This window comes from Oreochromis niloticus, linkage group LG22 (genome assembly GCF_001858045.2).
Source record: "Oreochromis niloticus isolate F11D_XX linkage group LG22, O_niloticus_UMD_NMBU, whole genome shotgun sequence".
Lineage (NCBI taxonomy): Eukaryota > Metazoa > Chordata > Actinopteri > Cichliformes > Cichlidae > Oreochromis > Oreochromis niloticus.
In genome coordinates, this window is record NC_031985.2 from 25,599,571 (window position 1) to 25,617,839 (window position 18,269).

General features: G+C 41.1%; 1 protein-coding gene across 2 annotated transcripts in view; it reads left to right on the plus strand.

Moving 5' to 3' along the window:
* Positions 1-18,179, plus strand: part of rims3 (regulating synaptic membrane exocytosis 3) — a 46,582-nt gene extending 28,403 nt beyond the window's left edge. For both annotated transcript variants that reach the window (XM_005453846.4, XM_005453845.4), the window contains exons 3-7: positions 10,654-10,795; positions 10,885-10,997; positions 11,591-11,692; positions 11,776-11,915; positions 12,241-18,179. In XM_005453846.4, the coding sequence (XP_005453903.1) occupies positions 10,654-10,795; positions 10,885-10,997; positions 11,591-11,692; positions 11,776-11,915; positions 12,241-12,453 (710 nt within the window). In that variant the 3' untranslated portion in view covers positions 12,454-18,179. The remainder of the gene's footprint in view (positions 1-10,653; positions 10,796-10,884; positions 10,998-11,590; positions 11,693-11,775; positions 11,916-12,240) is intronic.
* The last annotated feature ends 90 nt before the right edge of the window (positions 18,180-18,269 follow it).

Genomic DNA, 18,269 nt, shown 5'->3' on the forward strand with positions numbered 1-18,269 from the left:
AAAAAAAGAAGGTAAGACGTTATATAAGCTGATAGCGGTATATCTGCAGGACAATGTCAGGCGGCCAGTAGCTGTTCTCCTAGTTTGCTAAATACTGATAATATGAAGGTTGTGCTCCACCAGTCTGAAAAAGCTCAGGCTAGACAGGATGATGTGATGCAGAGGGAAGATAGCAAAGGATACATTTTTCGGACGAGCCGTTTCCATCTAGTTAACAGTCTTTTTCTCTCATTTTTTTCGTTCTCTCTTCACTCTTAACTGAAAATGTTTTGAAAGGAAATGATCTCTCTCTCTTCACAATCTTGTAAATGTTTTGTTTTGGGTGCTTTGACAGGAGAAATAAGCCCAGCAACAACACACTTAAAGACCACAAGTTAAAGCATGTCCTCTACACTATACTACAGTAGATTAAAGAGACCTTGCGTTTCAGTTCTGAGGGTATTTTTGTGGTGACTCACTCATGCCCTACTTCCAGCTCAGTTTCTGAGTCAAAGCTAGGAAACACACATTAGGAATTTTGGCAGGCGCATCTTGGAAAGCTTACAGTGATTTAGATCCTTCGAGGGAAAACTCACCTCCAAAGGGAGATTCTTAAATGTCACTTTAGCTCAGAAAAGCTGGACAAAAAGAGCAAGAGCAAAGACTATGAATTGTTAGAATAATAACAATGAAAGTTGCTGAGTCTCTGCAGCATCCGAACTGTAGTAACACACACGCTGCCCTTTTGATAATGAAAGCTATTTCTGTGGATGACTCACTTGATTGCTATTCTTATCCATTATGACTAATCAAAGAAAAAGTCCTTGCATCTTTCAAGCTGCTATTTCAGGTGAAACTGCTCTTTTTGTTGTAATTTCGAGCACTGGCTCTCACCACCACTTTTTGGTTTGAAAGCGACACATACTGTAGAAACTGAAACCTTACTCCTGTCTCTAAAAGCTTTCTCCTCCCTACTGGTCCTTCTGGAGGCCGCCAAACCCACAGCTAAACTGACCGACGATCACTTTCTGTCCTCTTTCTGCCTCTCATGTCTCCACTCCCTCGTTGTCCTCCTTTTGTTTCCCCCAGCTCGCCGACATCGTAATTTCCCCTCCCCTTTATCTCTCCGCGATTAATCTCAATCTCTTTGGCTCTCACTTTCACGCAGCATCTATCACGTTTTCTCAGTCTCGCCCACCAACCCATCAATGCTCTGTTCTTAGCGAGACAGATTGGTGAACTATTTCACTCTTTCTTTCTTTGTGGCTTTGCAATTGTGGAAGTGTAGCTTCTGCATGTAAAACACTGCATCTAAACCACATGTGGATTCAAAGCACACTGCCTGCAATCTGATTCAACGTTGACATTTGATATACCGTCTTTAAGATGCAACTGTTTACAGCAGCATACTTGCCAATATTTTGGTGTCCTATGTTACCGTAATAGACTTAGACTTTGCAAAAAGCCTTGGCCACTGTCCAAGTGGCTATAAATCTTTTGACAACCCCAAATGCCTCACTCACACAGGCTTAAAGACAAGTCAGCAAGCGCCCGCTAGCCACAGGTCGCAAGGGAAGAATGTTTATTCCCTGACCAGTTTGCAGGTGATTGCCAGAGATGGGTGATTGTCGCTAGATGAAATTGGTTTGTACATTTGTTCGAACACTGACAACTAGCCAGTGAGTGGTAATGAAACTGGGAAAAGTGTGACACTTTTCTTGTCCAGTTCTAGTGAGCCTGTATGAACTGCAGCCTAACTTTCCTCTTCTTAGCTGACAGGAGGAGCTCCTGGTGTGGTCTTCTGCGTTTGTAGCCTATCTGCTTTAAGGTTCAACGTGTTGTTCACTCAGAGATGCTCTTCTGCATACCTTGGTACATTGATACTTGACCTACTTTTGCCTTTCTGTCAGCTGTTAGTCAGTGTACCTATCTAAGATGTCAATGGTTATCTAACATATTAATAAGGGAGCTGTAGCGATCCTAGCTGTTTCACACACGCTGTGTCCAGCATGTGTGGTAAGATGAATAGCTGAATAGAGATGATCGTGGGGGGCAGTGGTGCAGTATTTTATCTTGTTTGTCTGCTGTTCTGTGCATTTAATAAACACATTTTGCAAAATGTTAGACTTCTATACTTGATCAAAGTCACGTACTTTAACTTGACAGCATGACACAGCCAGAGTGGTCTTTTCTCAATAAATGTCCCCAAACTGCTGATGTCACTAACCGAGGCATGAGTCAACGTGTTCATATGTAACATATCTATGTCTAAGGTAAAATTAAAAAGCAAAGTAAACACTGTGCTTACACAGAGCATACGCAAGCCTACTGCTGCCTGCCGTGTGGTGTTTTGTGAGAGAAGCTGGATGGGGAGAAGAGCTTTTGGTGCATAGGAGCTGCACACAGTTCTGCTTCCTTCTCAGGCAATGGGAACATACAGGCAGATTGATTTCTAATTCTGTTTCATGGCACAGAGAGGCTGCTGCTGCTGCACTGCAGGAAGCGCTCAACAAGCGATTTAATTTCTACCCTGAAATGTTATCTCCTGTTAAACCGGAGCACAAAGTATCTGTAAGCTAGATATAGAGCTCCCCTTCTGATCAGGTTGTTTGGGGAATTTTCTTGACCTAAATGAAATTTTCTTCATTCAAAGTTATTGCTCTCATAATCCTGCTTTTATTGAAGATACACTGGCTGGAACCTGGAAAACAGCTAAATTAAATCAGAAGGAAATTAAAATATCCCATCCCAGTAGTAGAATTTTACAAAGTATTTATGTAAAAGCAGGTTTGAGATCAGTTTTGTTTTGCTCTTTACATGTTTTGCTCAGTGTGTTAGTGATAGTTTAACAAGCAGCAGAAGGTCTTGTGATTTCGTTTGTTTTTTCGCCATATTTTGCCCATATTGTCTTATTTTTTTCTTATCTGCTTTTTCTCTAAAAAAATAAAATGCTCTGCCATCCCTAATCCTTTGGTCATCAGCCACAGAGTCAAGTAATCAAGAGGAAATTACATCTAAATTAAATTACTCTTTTCCTCATCGTAATTAATTGCCGTTAGAAAAGAGCCTGTGTGGCATATTAACTCGCTGACAGACATCCTGCCATACATGAAGGGTTTTTTTTGATTTCATGAAATAATTTCCTATGTAACCTGGTGCTGAGAAGCGCTAATCACTTACTTCACATTGACCACTCTCTAACTTAGGTCTTTGCCTGAAATGTTGAATTGCAGTTCACACACAGCGACAGTGCACACACGTGCACACAATGGGGAAATTCGATTTGTTTAATTCCCATGCATTATCATTAAAGACGGGTAAGACTAGGCTACACTTAACTCTCGACCACATTTATTTGTTTTTACATGCTCTGTTAGAGTTAAATAACTGACTTGGAAAAGAGGAACGCTGGCAGTGTTTCATAAATGGTTAAATTATAGAGAAAAGGATTCTTTTGGAAGGACAAAAATACAGATGCAGCACAGCAAATGGGGAAAAAACAAGGAAACAAAGCTTATGATTGCACATTAATACAACATAATAAACCAATTTTGAGAAGTCAGGATCATTAACCTAATTACTTGTACTGTAAATAGTTTTTATGCTACTTTCTAAACTGTTGCCCCTACATTATATTCATTCTATGGCTGTTGTTTGTCAAAAAGCTGATATGCCCTTAAACAAATGGTTCAAAGTGAGAAATACTTGCAGTTAGCTTAGCTTAGCATACAGATGGGGAAACAAACCATGATTGTGGCTGATCAAGTCCTGCTTTCACTGTACAGTAAAAAATAAAATAAATACAAATCATATCCTTGGCTGGTTTTAAAATGAGGTAAATTCAAACAACACACGATTACAACATTTGATCATTTAGCAAAAATCAAACCAAAATGCAAAATATTGTGTAAAAAATTAAGTACACCCTTCCTGGTCAGTAAACAACCAGGTGTGTTAACACAATGCCAAGATGGAAGATCAGCAATGATCTTTGGGAAGACACTGATCAATCTGGGGAAGGTTATAAGGCCATTTTCAAACAATTTGAGGTTCAGCTTTCTACAGTAAGAGGTTATTCACATGTGGAAAATATTTGTGACTAAGATTTCCAGGAGTGGCCATCTCAGCAAATGCAATCCAATGTCAATATATATTCAATGATGAAAAATAAAAAATAAAGAACAAAAAAGAACACAAGTCTATCTCAGACTGTGCAGATCTCAGAGGATACCAAAGTGGAGGTCATAATCCACAGTGTTACATTTGGTGCAAATCGCACTCGGTGGTGGAGGGTGATGATTTGGCCTTATTTTGCAGCCACAGGACAAAATAGGTGTGGACGTCTACCTTACAGCTAAAAGTTACCAACTCTGGGTTTTAAAACAGGACAATGATCCCAAGCACAGCAAAGAATCTGCAACAGAATTTCTAAAGAAGAAAATAAAAATGTTGCGCTGGTCTACTCAGAGTCCAAACATCAAACTGATAACAACTGTGCATAAACAAATGCCTGCAAAATGAACTAAAGCAATTCTTTGGCCCCATGAGCTGCCCAGATTTCCTCCATGATGATATGAAACATTGATAAAGTCATGACTAAATTTGGTTCTACAAGCTACTGAATCATGGGGTGTACTTACTAATATTTAAAACCTTAGAACTGAAAGAGGTGCACTTTTATTTTTTCGTGACTATAGACAGATGCCCGGGGTCTCTGTGGAGGGCTGATTGGAATCAATAAAACAAAAAAGCCAGCCGAGCCAACTTGATAACTATTTTTTTGCACGGTAAATTTCTGCTGTTGATATGTTTGAGTTAACTTGACTGTAGTGATTGTGGTCTATTTAAATGTTATCACAGCTATCTTCATTTAGAGGCTCCAAGTTAAACCATTGGGGTTGTGGGTTGTGTTCTGTGCTTTCCTAGGCTTGATAAGCTTTGCCTTGATAGCGGGGAGAGGATCTACTACGGCCTTAATACAATCTGACAGACGGCGAAAAAGGACAGAAAGGTTACAAAGCAAAACCTGTGCTGTGATTGCTGACATAGACGTGGATGAAGACAAACGACTGTTTTTGTTCTCATGGACAGCTGTAACGCTGGCAAAACAAACACGTGGAATGCATGCGTCTTTCTAAAAGAAATGCAACATCGAAGTGAAAATTAAATTTGTTGGTCACGAGCTCTACTGTCATCCTACTGGCAGTAAACCCCAATGCACTGCATGATTTCTTAAGTTGCTCCCAGTGCTTGAAAATGTGGTTACACTTTTATCTTATTTGTGGTAGCTCAACTGACACAACGGATTGCCAAAAAGTGATTTCTGATGTTTCGTTTAGTTTTTTTATGTCTAATATCTCTACTGATATTGGTAAATGGGCTGTAGTGAAGAGGATATATGAAGGGGTTCTATATAAATAAAGAAATAACTGGCTTTGCAAATATCTGTATCTCTCTTCATCTCTGAATCAATCCAGTCTTTAGTATTGAAATGAGAGTTGTATTTATCCTATAGACTTCTTGGCAAAAACTACAAATGCACATTTGAGACATTTATCAAAAGACAACTATGCCCTGCACTAAAAAAATGTTACGTCTGTGTGGATGTGGTTTGGTTACATTTCACAGAGTGAAACTGGCCAGTCAACCAACTGCTATTAGATTATTTTTTTTTCCTAACTGGTGTAAAAACTGCTGAACCTCCAACCTCCTAAAAGCATCAGAAATCATTCTCTAAAGATTGCCACGCTTGTTTGTCCTATTTTTATTTATTTTTTTGACAGTGTGGGCCTTTTAAGCCAATTTCACCATGTATTCATCAGGGGCTGAATTATACCGGTTTAGGTAGATTGCTTTTTTAAGCCAATTTGACATAAAATAATAGATACATCCAATGATACTTTCGTCACAATCATTAAACCTTTGCCTTCGTAACAAGAACAAATTAATTATATGCTAAAAACCTGTGTTTACCTACTATTTCATATCAAAATGGCTGCTGTGAAGTTTGTGTTGTGTAAGGACTTAATGCATTATCACAAGCATGCTAATAGTGTCACTGAGGCTAATATAATTGGTGCTAGCTGTCTACCAAGTTGCACCTTAACTAATTAAATTGCTTTGGGTTATTTTAAAAAATGATGTTACTAATAACATGTTTTACTGTGAACTTATTGTATTAATCATCCATCTTTTTCTGTTACTTGAAATTCTAGTATTGTGTTTTTTCTATGTTGTGAGTAATTAGCGGGTATCTGGGTTCATATGACGCACATTGCTAATCAGCATTACCAGATAATGTTTTCAGTCTTATTCAGATCTCGTCACTTCTGACATTATTAAACCACGACAGCAATGACCAAAACACCAGTCTCGAGATTTTAAAGCAGTAGTCAAAAAACCAATGGGTGATTTTTTTTGAGTGGTCCATCTTTTATATACAGTCTGTGGTCACAAATAGTGCAATAATGCCAGGATAATTAGGAGTTTTCATTTTCAGGATTTTAGCTTCCTAAGGTGGTTGGACCTAAGCAAAGGACGTCGCTAATGATTGTTGATGATTTCTAAAACCTAGAGGGTTACATTGGGGGATGTTCAATAAAACATTTGAACTTAATCTAAACAGCCAATAAAAGTTTTTTATTGGCTGTTTGTTAGCTGGCTTGACTCATTTTGAATAAACTCCATAACACCTGCTGCAGGAATAGCTCCAAATGTGTCATATGACACATGAATTGTGTAAATTGTAAATATGGCTCTGAATCTCTGATTCATATGTACACTATAACCTCTTGGTCTTACTTAAGCTTCCACTTTGAATGTTCCCTTAGTCCAAATTTAGCTGGGGTCTGGCAGTAAATATACCACAACATATCCTTCATCTCCAACACCCATGCTTGGTTACTGTTGCTATGCATGGTGGATCGTTGCCGTCACCGGTGCATCCAATAGGCATGTCGGCGTAGCCCGGGAGTCTAAAAACAGCATTCTATATTACAGCATATAATGAGAATGGCTTCATCAGTGTGCTCTCCAAATGTCAGAGCAGTTTTAATGATCTACTGAGCACACACACACACACACACACACACACACACACACACACACACAAAGAAGCTATATGTCATGTGTGCGTGTGCATGCAGTCACAGTGTGTGGCTCTTTTCTGCATTGTTGGCATTTTTAAGCAATCTCACCTTCCTAATAATGTTCAGTGTTGAACCTATTAGTTCTTTCCACCCTAACACTTTTGTGTTCCACCCTTATATTTGTTTTCCTCTACCATGATACATAACATGTGCATAAGCAGCCAAGAAAAAAAGTTTAGAGTGTTTTTTATTCCCGTGCTTCGCATTTCCGTGAGATTCATGAGGTTGTTTACAGGGGCGGGGTATTACTCATCATAGTGAAACGAACAGGAGACACTTTAACTGTTTTTGTAACACACAGAAACTGAAAAGCCTCTACTGTAGCACAATAAAGCACAACAGCTTGTTGTTTTAGCTGCTCAAATGGCATATATGTCAGACAACCTCTAATTACTTCTTCCAGGATGTGTGCTTTTTGTGTTTTGATGTTAACAGTATAACGGACTGAATTCACCAGCAGGTTGGGAGAAAATACTCCCCAAATGATTATGAAGCAGGAAATAAGATGAGGCAGATACAATAAGAAAAGAAGAAAAGGAATTGGTTAGCAAGGGGTTCATAAGATAACTAGCAGACAGAAAGCTGGAGAGAAAGAGAAGCAATAAGAGGAGAATATGACAGTGGAAAAGAAGTGGAGGCTCAATTCAAAGAGTGGGACTTGTGGAGGGGACAATATGAGCACAGAAAGACACAGAGTAAGGGGGAAAGGCTTATGAGCGAACATGCCGGCCGGGGCTCTTGGTGCAATGCAGAAGGCATTGCCATGGAAACGAATGGAGGGAAAGAGCAGACGAGGAGGAGGAGGAGGGGATTAAATAGGAAGGAAGAGATCACTGCCTCATACTGCGGAGGGGGCTGTTTTCACGAGAGGGGAGGGGCCGGTAGACAAACGAGTAACAAGTGTGGAAATGGAGTTAAATGAATAGCTTCTCGATAGTTTAACACTGGAGTTCTCCCACTTGTGTGCATGAAACTACTCATCATCGTAACAGAGGCGTCGTCGCACTTGCGGCCAGATTGTGTTAAAATTTAAACACACTCTTCAGCGAACTTGTGCGGTTTGGTTGTGAGCGAGGACAAAGTTTTGGAGAGGAAGTTAGTGCAGAAGTTACAGTCAAACATTTCCTGTACAAATTATGATTCTTATTTTAAAAAATGAAATAAAATAAAAGGCAATAGCGGATGAGCCTGTCGCTATGGCGCTAGTTGTCTCAGGTGGCATTGTCTGAGGTCCAGATCTGAGGGCGGGGGTTGTCATGGCAGCAGGAGTGCATGGAGTTTGTCTGGGTGTCATGCTACAACACATACAGACCTTTCCCTTTCTCTCTGTGTCTTTCTCTCGTGCGCGCACACACACACACACACACACACACACACACACACACACAGGCTGTTGGAAATATTCTTTACTGCAGGATTATAAATAGAAGGTAGCAGAAGGCAGCACCCCTCTCCTCATCTTCAATGCCCATGGGACCCTATCATTCTCATCTTCCTTTTCACCTATCTATCCTCAGCACTCGCCCTCTCTCCTCCTGTTGCAGACATCGACAGTGTTTCTGTTAACATGGGATGCACCACGATTTATTTTCAGCTGGATTTCATTTGAACAAGAGCTCCATTCAGTAACCTGTAGCATTTTAAGATTTGTTCAGGTGAAAGCAAGACAAGGTCTAGCAGATGGATGGATCAATAGATCGATAGAGAGATACATAGATCTGTTCTCCTCTGTCATTATCATCATGTTAACCCCCAAAACTATCATCAAGGGCCTCTGTTTTGCTGTCTGTTTAGCTCCACAGTGATGGTGGTGATGCAGGGAGTCTGTGGTTGTCATGGTAATGAGCCTGGCATGGTAAGGATGCTTAATGAGACTGGAGATGCTCGGGCTAATGAAGTGGGACGGCTGGGTGTTCGCTTAACTGGCAGCGATAAGAAACCACTTGTTAAGTCTGCGGTGCTGCCTTCACCGCGCTGTTGTGCTATATATCCAGGCTCCTATACAGGGCAGATGCACCTGTTTCTACAGCAACCACGGCTGCAGTCGTAAAGGCGCTCTGTGATGTATTACTTCTCTTTGTTATTGCTTTGATAAGCAGCCATTTGCCTCATAATTAACATGCTCAAAGAAGAGGAAAGCTTTTAATCCCCACTGGAAAGTTTTTGAAAAATATTTTTGGCCAGAAAATCTCCTTTCATAGGGTTGACCCAGAAATTAGTCAGATCCATTATGGAGGTTTTTCTAAAGTGAGCTTTGCTGACATGACAGCTCACAGCTGCTTTCTCATCCTCCCGTGTGACTAAACTGTCTTCGTGTGGCCCGGGCTGTTCACATGCAGACACTTTGTGCACATGTTGCACAGAGGTGTGAGTGTGCAAGCTGCATTCCCGTGTAAAGGTGTGAATTTACAGATGTGGACATCGATCTCTTTTACTGTAGTTTGTAAAAAGCACAATTTATTACACAGTAATGACAGATGCACAGATGCAAATATTAGGGCCAAACAAAAATAAAAGGAAAGAACTCTGCATTTTGAAGCAGAAACCAGAGAATCTTTGGAGTGTTTGCTTGCAAAATTAGCGGAAATGCCAACTCTTTGATAAAACTGACCTAAAACTCTATGGATAATGCTACAAATATGACATCGAGGCCGAGGTGTGGAGTGATAAAAGCGAAGGAAAGAGCTGCACAACCTTACACTTCACATCCTGAACCCAAATCACTTCATCTGTGTCCTGCTGCTGCTTTTTCAGCATGCCGAGTCACACGGAGATACAGTGTGTCATTACAGGGGATGATGTCCTGAAAGCTTCTTCTGGGGTTAGCACTCTCTGGCTTGCTCTCATTCTCCTAACGTCAGCAGGACTTGCAAAGCCTTAATAACCCTCCCCTCCTCTCATCTCCTCATCTTTCTGAGCTCAGCCTCTCACCTCTCCCCTTGCCCCGCCACCCACTACTCTTCCCCGTGCTGCCAATTTGTGTTTCTGCCTTACAAGCCGAGGCTCAGGACTTCCCCCTAAAGGCTTATTGCTCCCTAGTTGCAACAGCCATTGCAAAATGGGCTTTGTGCGTTTAAAATGGACTGTAGTTATACCTGTGATGTGGAGCTGTTTTTCAGTAGCGCAGGGACACCCCAGTGGATACTGCCTTCTCGCTAGAGTGGCCTCGCTTCATAATAAAGAGTGCAGGGATCTGAGCTTTCAAGGCAAACCTAAATTCTTGGTTATTTGTGGTGGGTAGCTTTGAAAAAGCAAACATTGTACACAGAAACACACTCACAAATAACTAAAGAGAAACATCAGGCATTTTTAGGCAATTTGTGCAACTGGGTGTATATGTGTGTAAACTTTGCTTGGCTTTATGAAGTATTTTAAATTCTCATAAAGGTCACATAATTTCACCGTCAACCCCTGGCGCCCTTAACAGGCAGCTCTAATAATCCTCAGATTATTACACTTAGTGGATTAGCCTGTTGAAATAAAGGTACTTAAAGATGGGAACATGACCTCTGTGTTCTGCTTTCAGATGGCGGGACAAAGAAGCTCCGCAGCACCATCCGGCGGAGCACGGAGACCGGAATCGCCGTCGAGATGAGAAACCGAGTGACACGGCAGGGCAGCAAGGACTCAACCGACGGCAGCACTAACTCAAACAGCTCCGATGGAACGTGCGTGTCCCGTCCGACAGTTTATCCGTTCACTCGTCCATATACACAATACCTGTTCATCCAGCGTGAGTCTGTTTCTTCTCTCGCAGGTTTGTCTTCCCTACCACACGCATGGGGCCTGAGAGCCAGTTCAGTGACTTCCTGGACGGACTAGGCCCCGCTCAGATCGTAGGCCGGCAAACATTAGCTACTCCCCCAATGGGTAAGCGTGAAGTCGGCCAGCATCACCATCTAGTCCAGTGCAGTCCACTCCATTCTCATCTGTTTTTATCATACAAAACTAGTGGAGGTCATGCATTGTTTCTGCTTGATAGCGTTTGATTGAAATGTGAGGCATGTAAGCGGGACAGTATATCGCACACCGGCACAGTCAGATCATTCAGTTAATACATTATCAATCAGAAACTCTGGTTTCTGTTTAAAACTTTTTGCAGCATGCATCCACTTAAATGCACAGCAGCATCGTGAAATACTGCACAGTAATCGTGTATTCGCTCAGCAGGAATGAAGTTATTCCTGCGTGAGTTATAAATCTTTCATGCAAAGGTCACTGCTTTTGAAAAATAACTAACCAGAGCGGCGCGCTCCTTTATACCTGGTGGTGAAGATGGTGTTGTAGCTCTATGTGGCCCTCTGCTGCTGGACATTGTCTGTTGCAGCTGCAGTTCAGGCTCTCGTTTGATTGTTAGCTGAGTACCACAGAGATCTCAGCTGCATTAAAACTTCATGTTTGTTTTTTTAGTTTTTTTTTAAATTATGGTGTTTTATTGAGTTTTGGTTTGTTTTGATCTATAGGGGATGTACATGTAGGCATGGTAGACAGAGGAGGGCAGCTAGAGGTGGAGGTCAACCAGGCCAGAGGGTTGACCCCCAAACCAGGCTCCAAGAACATACCAGGTACTTACTTCTTGATGAAAGCTACAATTCTGTGGGCTTAGCAGCACATGCATCAGGCTCACTTTTTCTTTTTTCATCTGCAGCGACCTACGTGAAGGTGTATCTTCTGGAGAACGGCGTGTGCTTGGCTAAGAAGAAAACCAAAGTAGTGAAGAAGACTCTGGACCCCACCTACCAGCAGGCTTTGTTGTTCGATGAGAGTCCTCAGGGCAAAGTCCTACAGGTAAGTAATTCTCTTTTTCTAGCCTTTACAATTTTCCGCCAAACATTCTAAGCTTCATCATCCAAAAATGAAACGTCTCGTGCGTTTTTCTTTTGATCCCAAACACCCCAAATAATTGATTTTACGCTGTCTTTGCTGGTCTCACAGGTTTAAACTGGGTGACACTGAAAGTTCTTATGCACCAATCAAAAACTTCATAGGACTTATAATTATTGAGATAGTAAATTTGTTGTATGACAAATAGATTTGGAGTCTGCCAATAGCTGAGAAGTCTCCACAGCAGTGGAAATCAGTAAAAAATTTTTTACTGTCATTTCTCCTCCAGGTAATAGTGTGGGGGGATTACGGGCGTATGGACCACAAGTGCTTCATGGGAATGGCCCAAATCCTCCTGGAGGACTTGGACCTGTCTGCCACAGTCAGCGGCTGGTATAAGCTGTTCCCTACCTCCTCCCTGGCAGACCCCAGCATCGGACCCCTCACCAGACGCCTCTCTCAGTCCTCCCTGGAGAGCGCCACCAGCCCTTCATGCACCTAGACACCCAGAATACACACACACACGCGCGCGCGCAAGGCAGAGTCACGCAGACACAGGCGCACGTACTGTATATACACGACGACTATGTAAGTGCAAAGCCAGGTAGGCATACATACACAAAGAGATGCATCCGTGCAGGAAGACACACTTGACATACACACAAATACCTGATCCCAGCCACATTGACACACATGCACTCTCAACATGCTGCCATAGTCTTTACTGGAATATCCTCTCGACTGTCCGTTCACACTCTCACCCACCGCTCAGTGTTTGCTGGCAAAACGATTAGCAGATCCAAAACGGGAGAAGGCGTAATTTACCTGAACATGTAGCATTTTTCCACCCACCTGTTTCCAACATCTCATACCACGAAAACCAGGATTCACCGGGTGCCGTGTTCTGCAGTCCAAGATTTTCCGTGGCACAGCTCATCCCAGGGCACATCCTGATGCCAGTTTCTAAACTCTCTATGCCAAACTAAGAAAAAAAAACTTTATTTTTTAAACCAAAGCAATTGTTATTGTTGTTATTATTACTATTATAAGTAGTAGGTGAACTAGTATACAATATAAAATATGGATATGTAGCAGAGTCAATGACTTAGATGTAATGCAAAAAAAATAAAATAAAAAAATGACGATACACTTTACACACACACACACACGCACGCACGCACACACACAAGCTGGGGACGGGAGGCCAAACACATACACATACCTGGATAACAGGCTCGGATATTCACATAATGGCTATTATGTGAGGTAGCAACACTGCTATTCTATAATTTTCACAGGGCAGAGTTTATATATAGATATATATAGATATATATATCAAAATAGATATATAGTTAAAAACTTACTTGTGTTTATATATATGTGTCGGCTGCATTCTGCATGTTTGCTTGCGAGACATTTTAAAGTGCTTAAATCTTTTTCATTTAGCTTGCTTTGACCAATGTGACAGCAGTGTAGTGCTGCTTTATTTTGTGCCGAGAAGGGAGCACACCGCACTGAGTTGGGGAGAAGGATGGGGCTGTGGTGATGGCGGAGCGAAGGGGTTGGCTGTCATCGCTATCTGCAGAAGACGAGAACAAAATAAGCCAGCCAGCCACACATTAGCGGACAAACGCATTTATGATCCCCGCCTTCACCTTAGGCGTTCGGAGAAATGTGACCGCTTTGTAGCCTGTCCTCGCGTATTCTGGGGAAAGGGCTTCTACCAGCACCTGGACTTGTTCCAGCTTCCAGTTGATTTCCCCATTTTTGTTGCCGTCCTACTTGATGAGGGATGTGGGGAGATGGCCGGCGTGCCTCTGCACCTCTCCTTTTCCGATCAGATGTAGCCGGTGTTGTGCCAAAAAATAAACTGTTGTAAATGGCCTGCTGGCCTATAATCTGTGAAACATATGTCAAACCTGTTTCTCATGAATGATATCAAGTCCTTTTGAGCCACAAACAACATTCCTGTCACAAGCTACATGCAGTTTTTGGCAAAGTGACTCTTATAAACCTTTAGTTATCCAGCTAAAAAGTGTAATTTACATTAAAAATGTCTTATTGTAATAGAAATCCAGCCAAGAGGGCAACAGAAATTGGAACAAATATAACATAAATGTTGTAGAAAGGCCAAAAGAGACTGGATTGATTATAATGTAGGTGCAAATAATACACAATCATAATAAGAAGCTTTCAAAACAGGTAGTTTCTTCATTTTGTATATAAGCTCTTCAGAAATCCAATAGACTCTGCAGTCTGTTTACCAATATAAGCAAAGAGATTATACATAAAAAATACACAGGAACATCGGGAATGACTTTTTGGGACAACACCGGAAACATGAACATGCGCACAGCTTGTGAAACCTTTAACCCTCCTAACTTTCCCTTTGACGCTAACTAAACCTCTTGTAAACGTGTCAGCGTGAATTGAATTTCTTTGCGATAGCCGACTATTATGTCAGCATTACACTTACTAGCATACCTGCCATATGGTGGTTTTACTTGTTTTAGGTGCAAATGTGGCAGTGACCCATCTTCAGCACTCTCGTTTTATATTTCCCGTCAGGCGGCGTGTTCGCGTTTTCTTTAAATAGCACTTTACTGTAAAATATTCACGCTGAGCTCGCAGCGGTTGACTGCTTCATTTTTGTTTTTCCGTTCGCTTTTTTATTTAGTCACACTGCGCTGCGCAATTGTTTTGAATTGCAGCATGGAAATGTAAGTCGAGTGCACTAGAACAGCTGATCCAGGTGACTTCTGCTGCCGGATTTAGACTTCTTGAAGGCTTTTAACCTTGTTCAGCCACCTTTTCCCATTTACATTTCCTCTGAGTCCGCTTTGCACTAACTATAAGGGTGTTTGCAGAAAAAATCAACAAAACAGTTAAAGGTGTGATGATGATGGAGTCTTCACTGGCAGCAGAGGAACTAGCACGCCAAATTAAGCTACTGCTTTCTTACTGGTTTATTTAAGGTGCAGATGTCTGGGGGGGAGGGTTTGTTTTTTTTATCTGACCAACATCAACCCTTGTATATATTTCTGATACATGAACACGGGCAAAGGCACTAACAGATCATATTTTGAAGCGGTGCAAAGACACAGTCTCGAGTTCCTCTCTTAAAAGCTTCTGCGTGTTTATGAGCTCTGAATTTGCTTTTATCACCACCACGTGTTTTTTTTTTCCAGTCTCATTTATTCCTCTCTCATCTTTCTGCAAAAAAAAAAAAAGGGAAAATGCGAGTTTTTTTCGTCTCGCAGCACCTCAGAACAACACGATTCACGTTTCAATGCTTTCTGAACTTTGGATAAACTAAAGGGATCTCTGGCATTCTTGAATTTTTGGGAGGATGATTTATGATGTTTATTTTTAATCCTCCTATCATATGTATACAAAATGTTTTCTTTGTTAAAGAGGTGTTGTCATTTGTTTTATGGTTCGGAGCTATTCCTTGCTGGATCTGAACTTGTATGGTCCCGCGTATGAAGTAATTTTATGTATTGATTTTTTTTTCTTGTGGACAGCTGGCATGTTATACAAATATGGAAAAAAAAAGGAAGAAGAATCCTGAAAAAACAAGATAATGAAATTTATAGATCTGTGTAACTTCCCTGCTGATTGTTCCACTCCTTGGTAAACTATCAAAATACTGTTAATGCTTTTCCAGACGTTTTGGAGCTTTTATGAGACTGCGTGTGTGTATGTGTGTCCCTTCGCTATATATCAATCATCCCCAAAGCATTACCCATATTAATGATTGAAAGTAGATGCAAAGAAATGTATTATATATCTTATAAGAAATGTATTTATTGCAGGCAGGATTAGCCAAAATTTGCCCAAATCCTTTGATTCTTGCAACCTAGAGGATAAGTTTTAAGTATTGCCTTTGTTTAAAGTGTAGTGCGGGTGTATGTCTTTTAGAGATGTGCATTTAGTGTGTTAGTGTGATGCATAATGAGTGACAGGGCAGCAAGGTGTGAGTGGATCAGAGTTTTCAGATACGAACGCCAACATTAACTTTGAACTTTCTCTTTACCTTAGATTTAAAGAACAAAAAATTATTATATATAAACTGTAGTGTCACCTGATCATTGTGCATCGTCTCACACAAGGTCATTTGATTTATTTGGACACAGTCTATTAACTTTGCTAGTTTTAAGAGAATTGACAAAAAAGAGGGGTCGAAGCCTCATTAGCAGCAGGGATGGCGGGACGGAGATCAAGCAGGTTGTCAGTCTTCGTGCTTTTGTGGAGCTGAGGGACGCGTAGACTGTTTTCTTTTTGTCAATGTGAAGGTGTGCAGATGCATGAAGTCGACACGGCTCAGGTGACATTTGAATGGAGAGGCTGCCAATGCTCAGAATGTAAAACCCCAAAAACTTGCTATAAAAAAAGCATCTTTTTAACCCAAAAAATGTATTGTGTGCAACACATCTTAATAACACATCTTCAGTACACCTGAGTCACAGTTTGTGCACTATATCGAAAGTGTATTTTATTTTTCTAAGGACAGAGGTATTATTCAGAGAAGGACAGCGTGGGCAAAACCCGCCTTTTAGCTTTTTTTGCAAAAACGAGGGCTTGTTCAGTTTACAATGGCCTTACTTTGCGTAGGAGACGTTGCTTCACTCTTGTAGCACACAGCTGAAAGTTTTGAACAAATGTATTTTGCTTGAAGTTCTCTATGTGTATATGTATAGTTTTATGAATGTATTTCTAAATCCTTACACCGAGGAGGAGTGTAACTCTTTTTCGTCATCTTGTTTGCTATACCGTCTCTTTTGGAGACTTTCCGGGGACCCCGCCTGCACCCAATCAGGCGGGCCCTCCTTTTACTGTACTGTAATACTGTATGTCTTATGATTTGTGTTTTAAAGGAACAGCTCTGTGTTTGTAAACAAGCATGAATTCCGTCTGGCGAGATGCGGTTCTTTTATTTATTTCAATCGCCACGATGGGTTTCGAGCAGAAGGGATTGCCCTCCCCCCGCCCCCAACCCTTTGTCTATCAAGCTGATGGAATTATTATATTTGTATTTTGATCTAGGAAATATTTGCCGCATGGTTACTCTGATCTTTGCATTTCTGACCTTGTATTTAACCTTTAATGATGGTTTGATCACGATGAGACCAACAAGTGACAGCGATGGGGGCGATCAGACCCAGAACAGCATCCAGAGAGATGCAAAAGAACTTTTATGATTAAAAACACTGTTATCTTACAGTAGCATGAGCCTAGCCTTACATTTTCTGATGTTTTTCTTCTGGCAATAAACATTGGCTGTAGCATTTGCTGTCGTGGGCGCCTTCACCCACGGCTTCACTCTCTCTCTCTCTCTCTCTCTCGTGACCCCAGAGCTGAGCATGTGGCGCCAAAAAGTGATTTCCGGTATTCGCCCAAAAAGTGATTGGCCTAATTTGTGTGAAAAATATATCAGATTTATTTCTCATGAATGATATCAAGTCATTTTGAGCCAGAAAGAAGTTCCCCATCACAAAGTAGAAGCTTGAATCAGGGTTTTTGGCAAAGTGACTGTTATATTTCCCTTATTTATTCGGGGAAAAAGGCTCATTGACATTAAAAATGTCTTTTTCAAGAGAGAGCTGGTCAAGAGGGCGTCAAATATGACATCATAGTTCTAGAAACATACTGTAAGGGACCAAAAGGGAATGAAAAACCAGTTATTTCTTTATTTATATATGACCCCTTCATACATCTACAGTCTGTTTACCAATATGAGTAAAGATATTAGACATCAAAGAAACTCATAGAAACATCAGAAATCACTTTTTGGCTTTTTGCACAACGCTGGTATCAGTCGAGCTACCATAAATAAGATAAAAGTGTAACCACATTTTTAAGCGCTGGGATAAATTTAACAAAGCATGCAGTGCATTGTGATTTACTGCTGTTTGACGTAGAGCTCGTGATCAACAAGTTTAATTTTCTCTTCGACGTTGCATTCCAGACGCATGCATTCCAGGTGTTTGATTTGCCAGCGTTACAGCTGTCCATGAGAACAAAAACAGACATTGCCGTTGACCTGACAGCATCAGTTCGTTTGTCTTCATCCACGTCTATGTCAGCGATCACAGCACAAGTTTTGCTTTGTAACCTGTCCTTTTTCGCCGTCTGTCAGATTGTATTAAGGCCATAGTAGCTCCCCTCCCCACTATCAAGGCAAACCTCATCTTATCAAGCCTAGGAAAGCACAGAACACAACCCAAACTAATGGTTTAACTAATATTTAAATGGACCACAATCACATTCCCAAAGCACATGTAGTAGACTCAATGCCTCTTTTTCCCTGCAAATTAC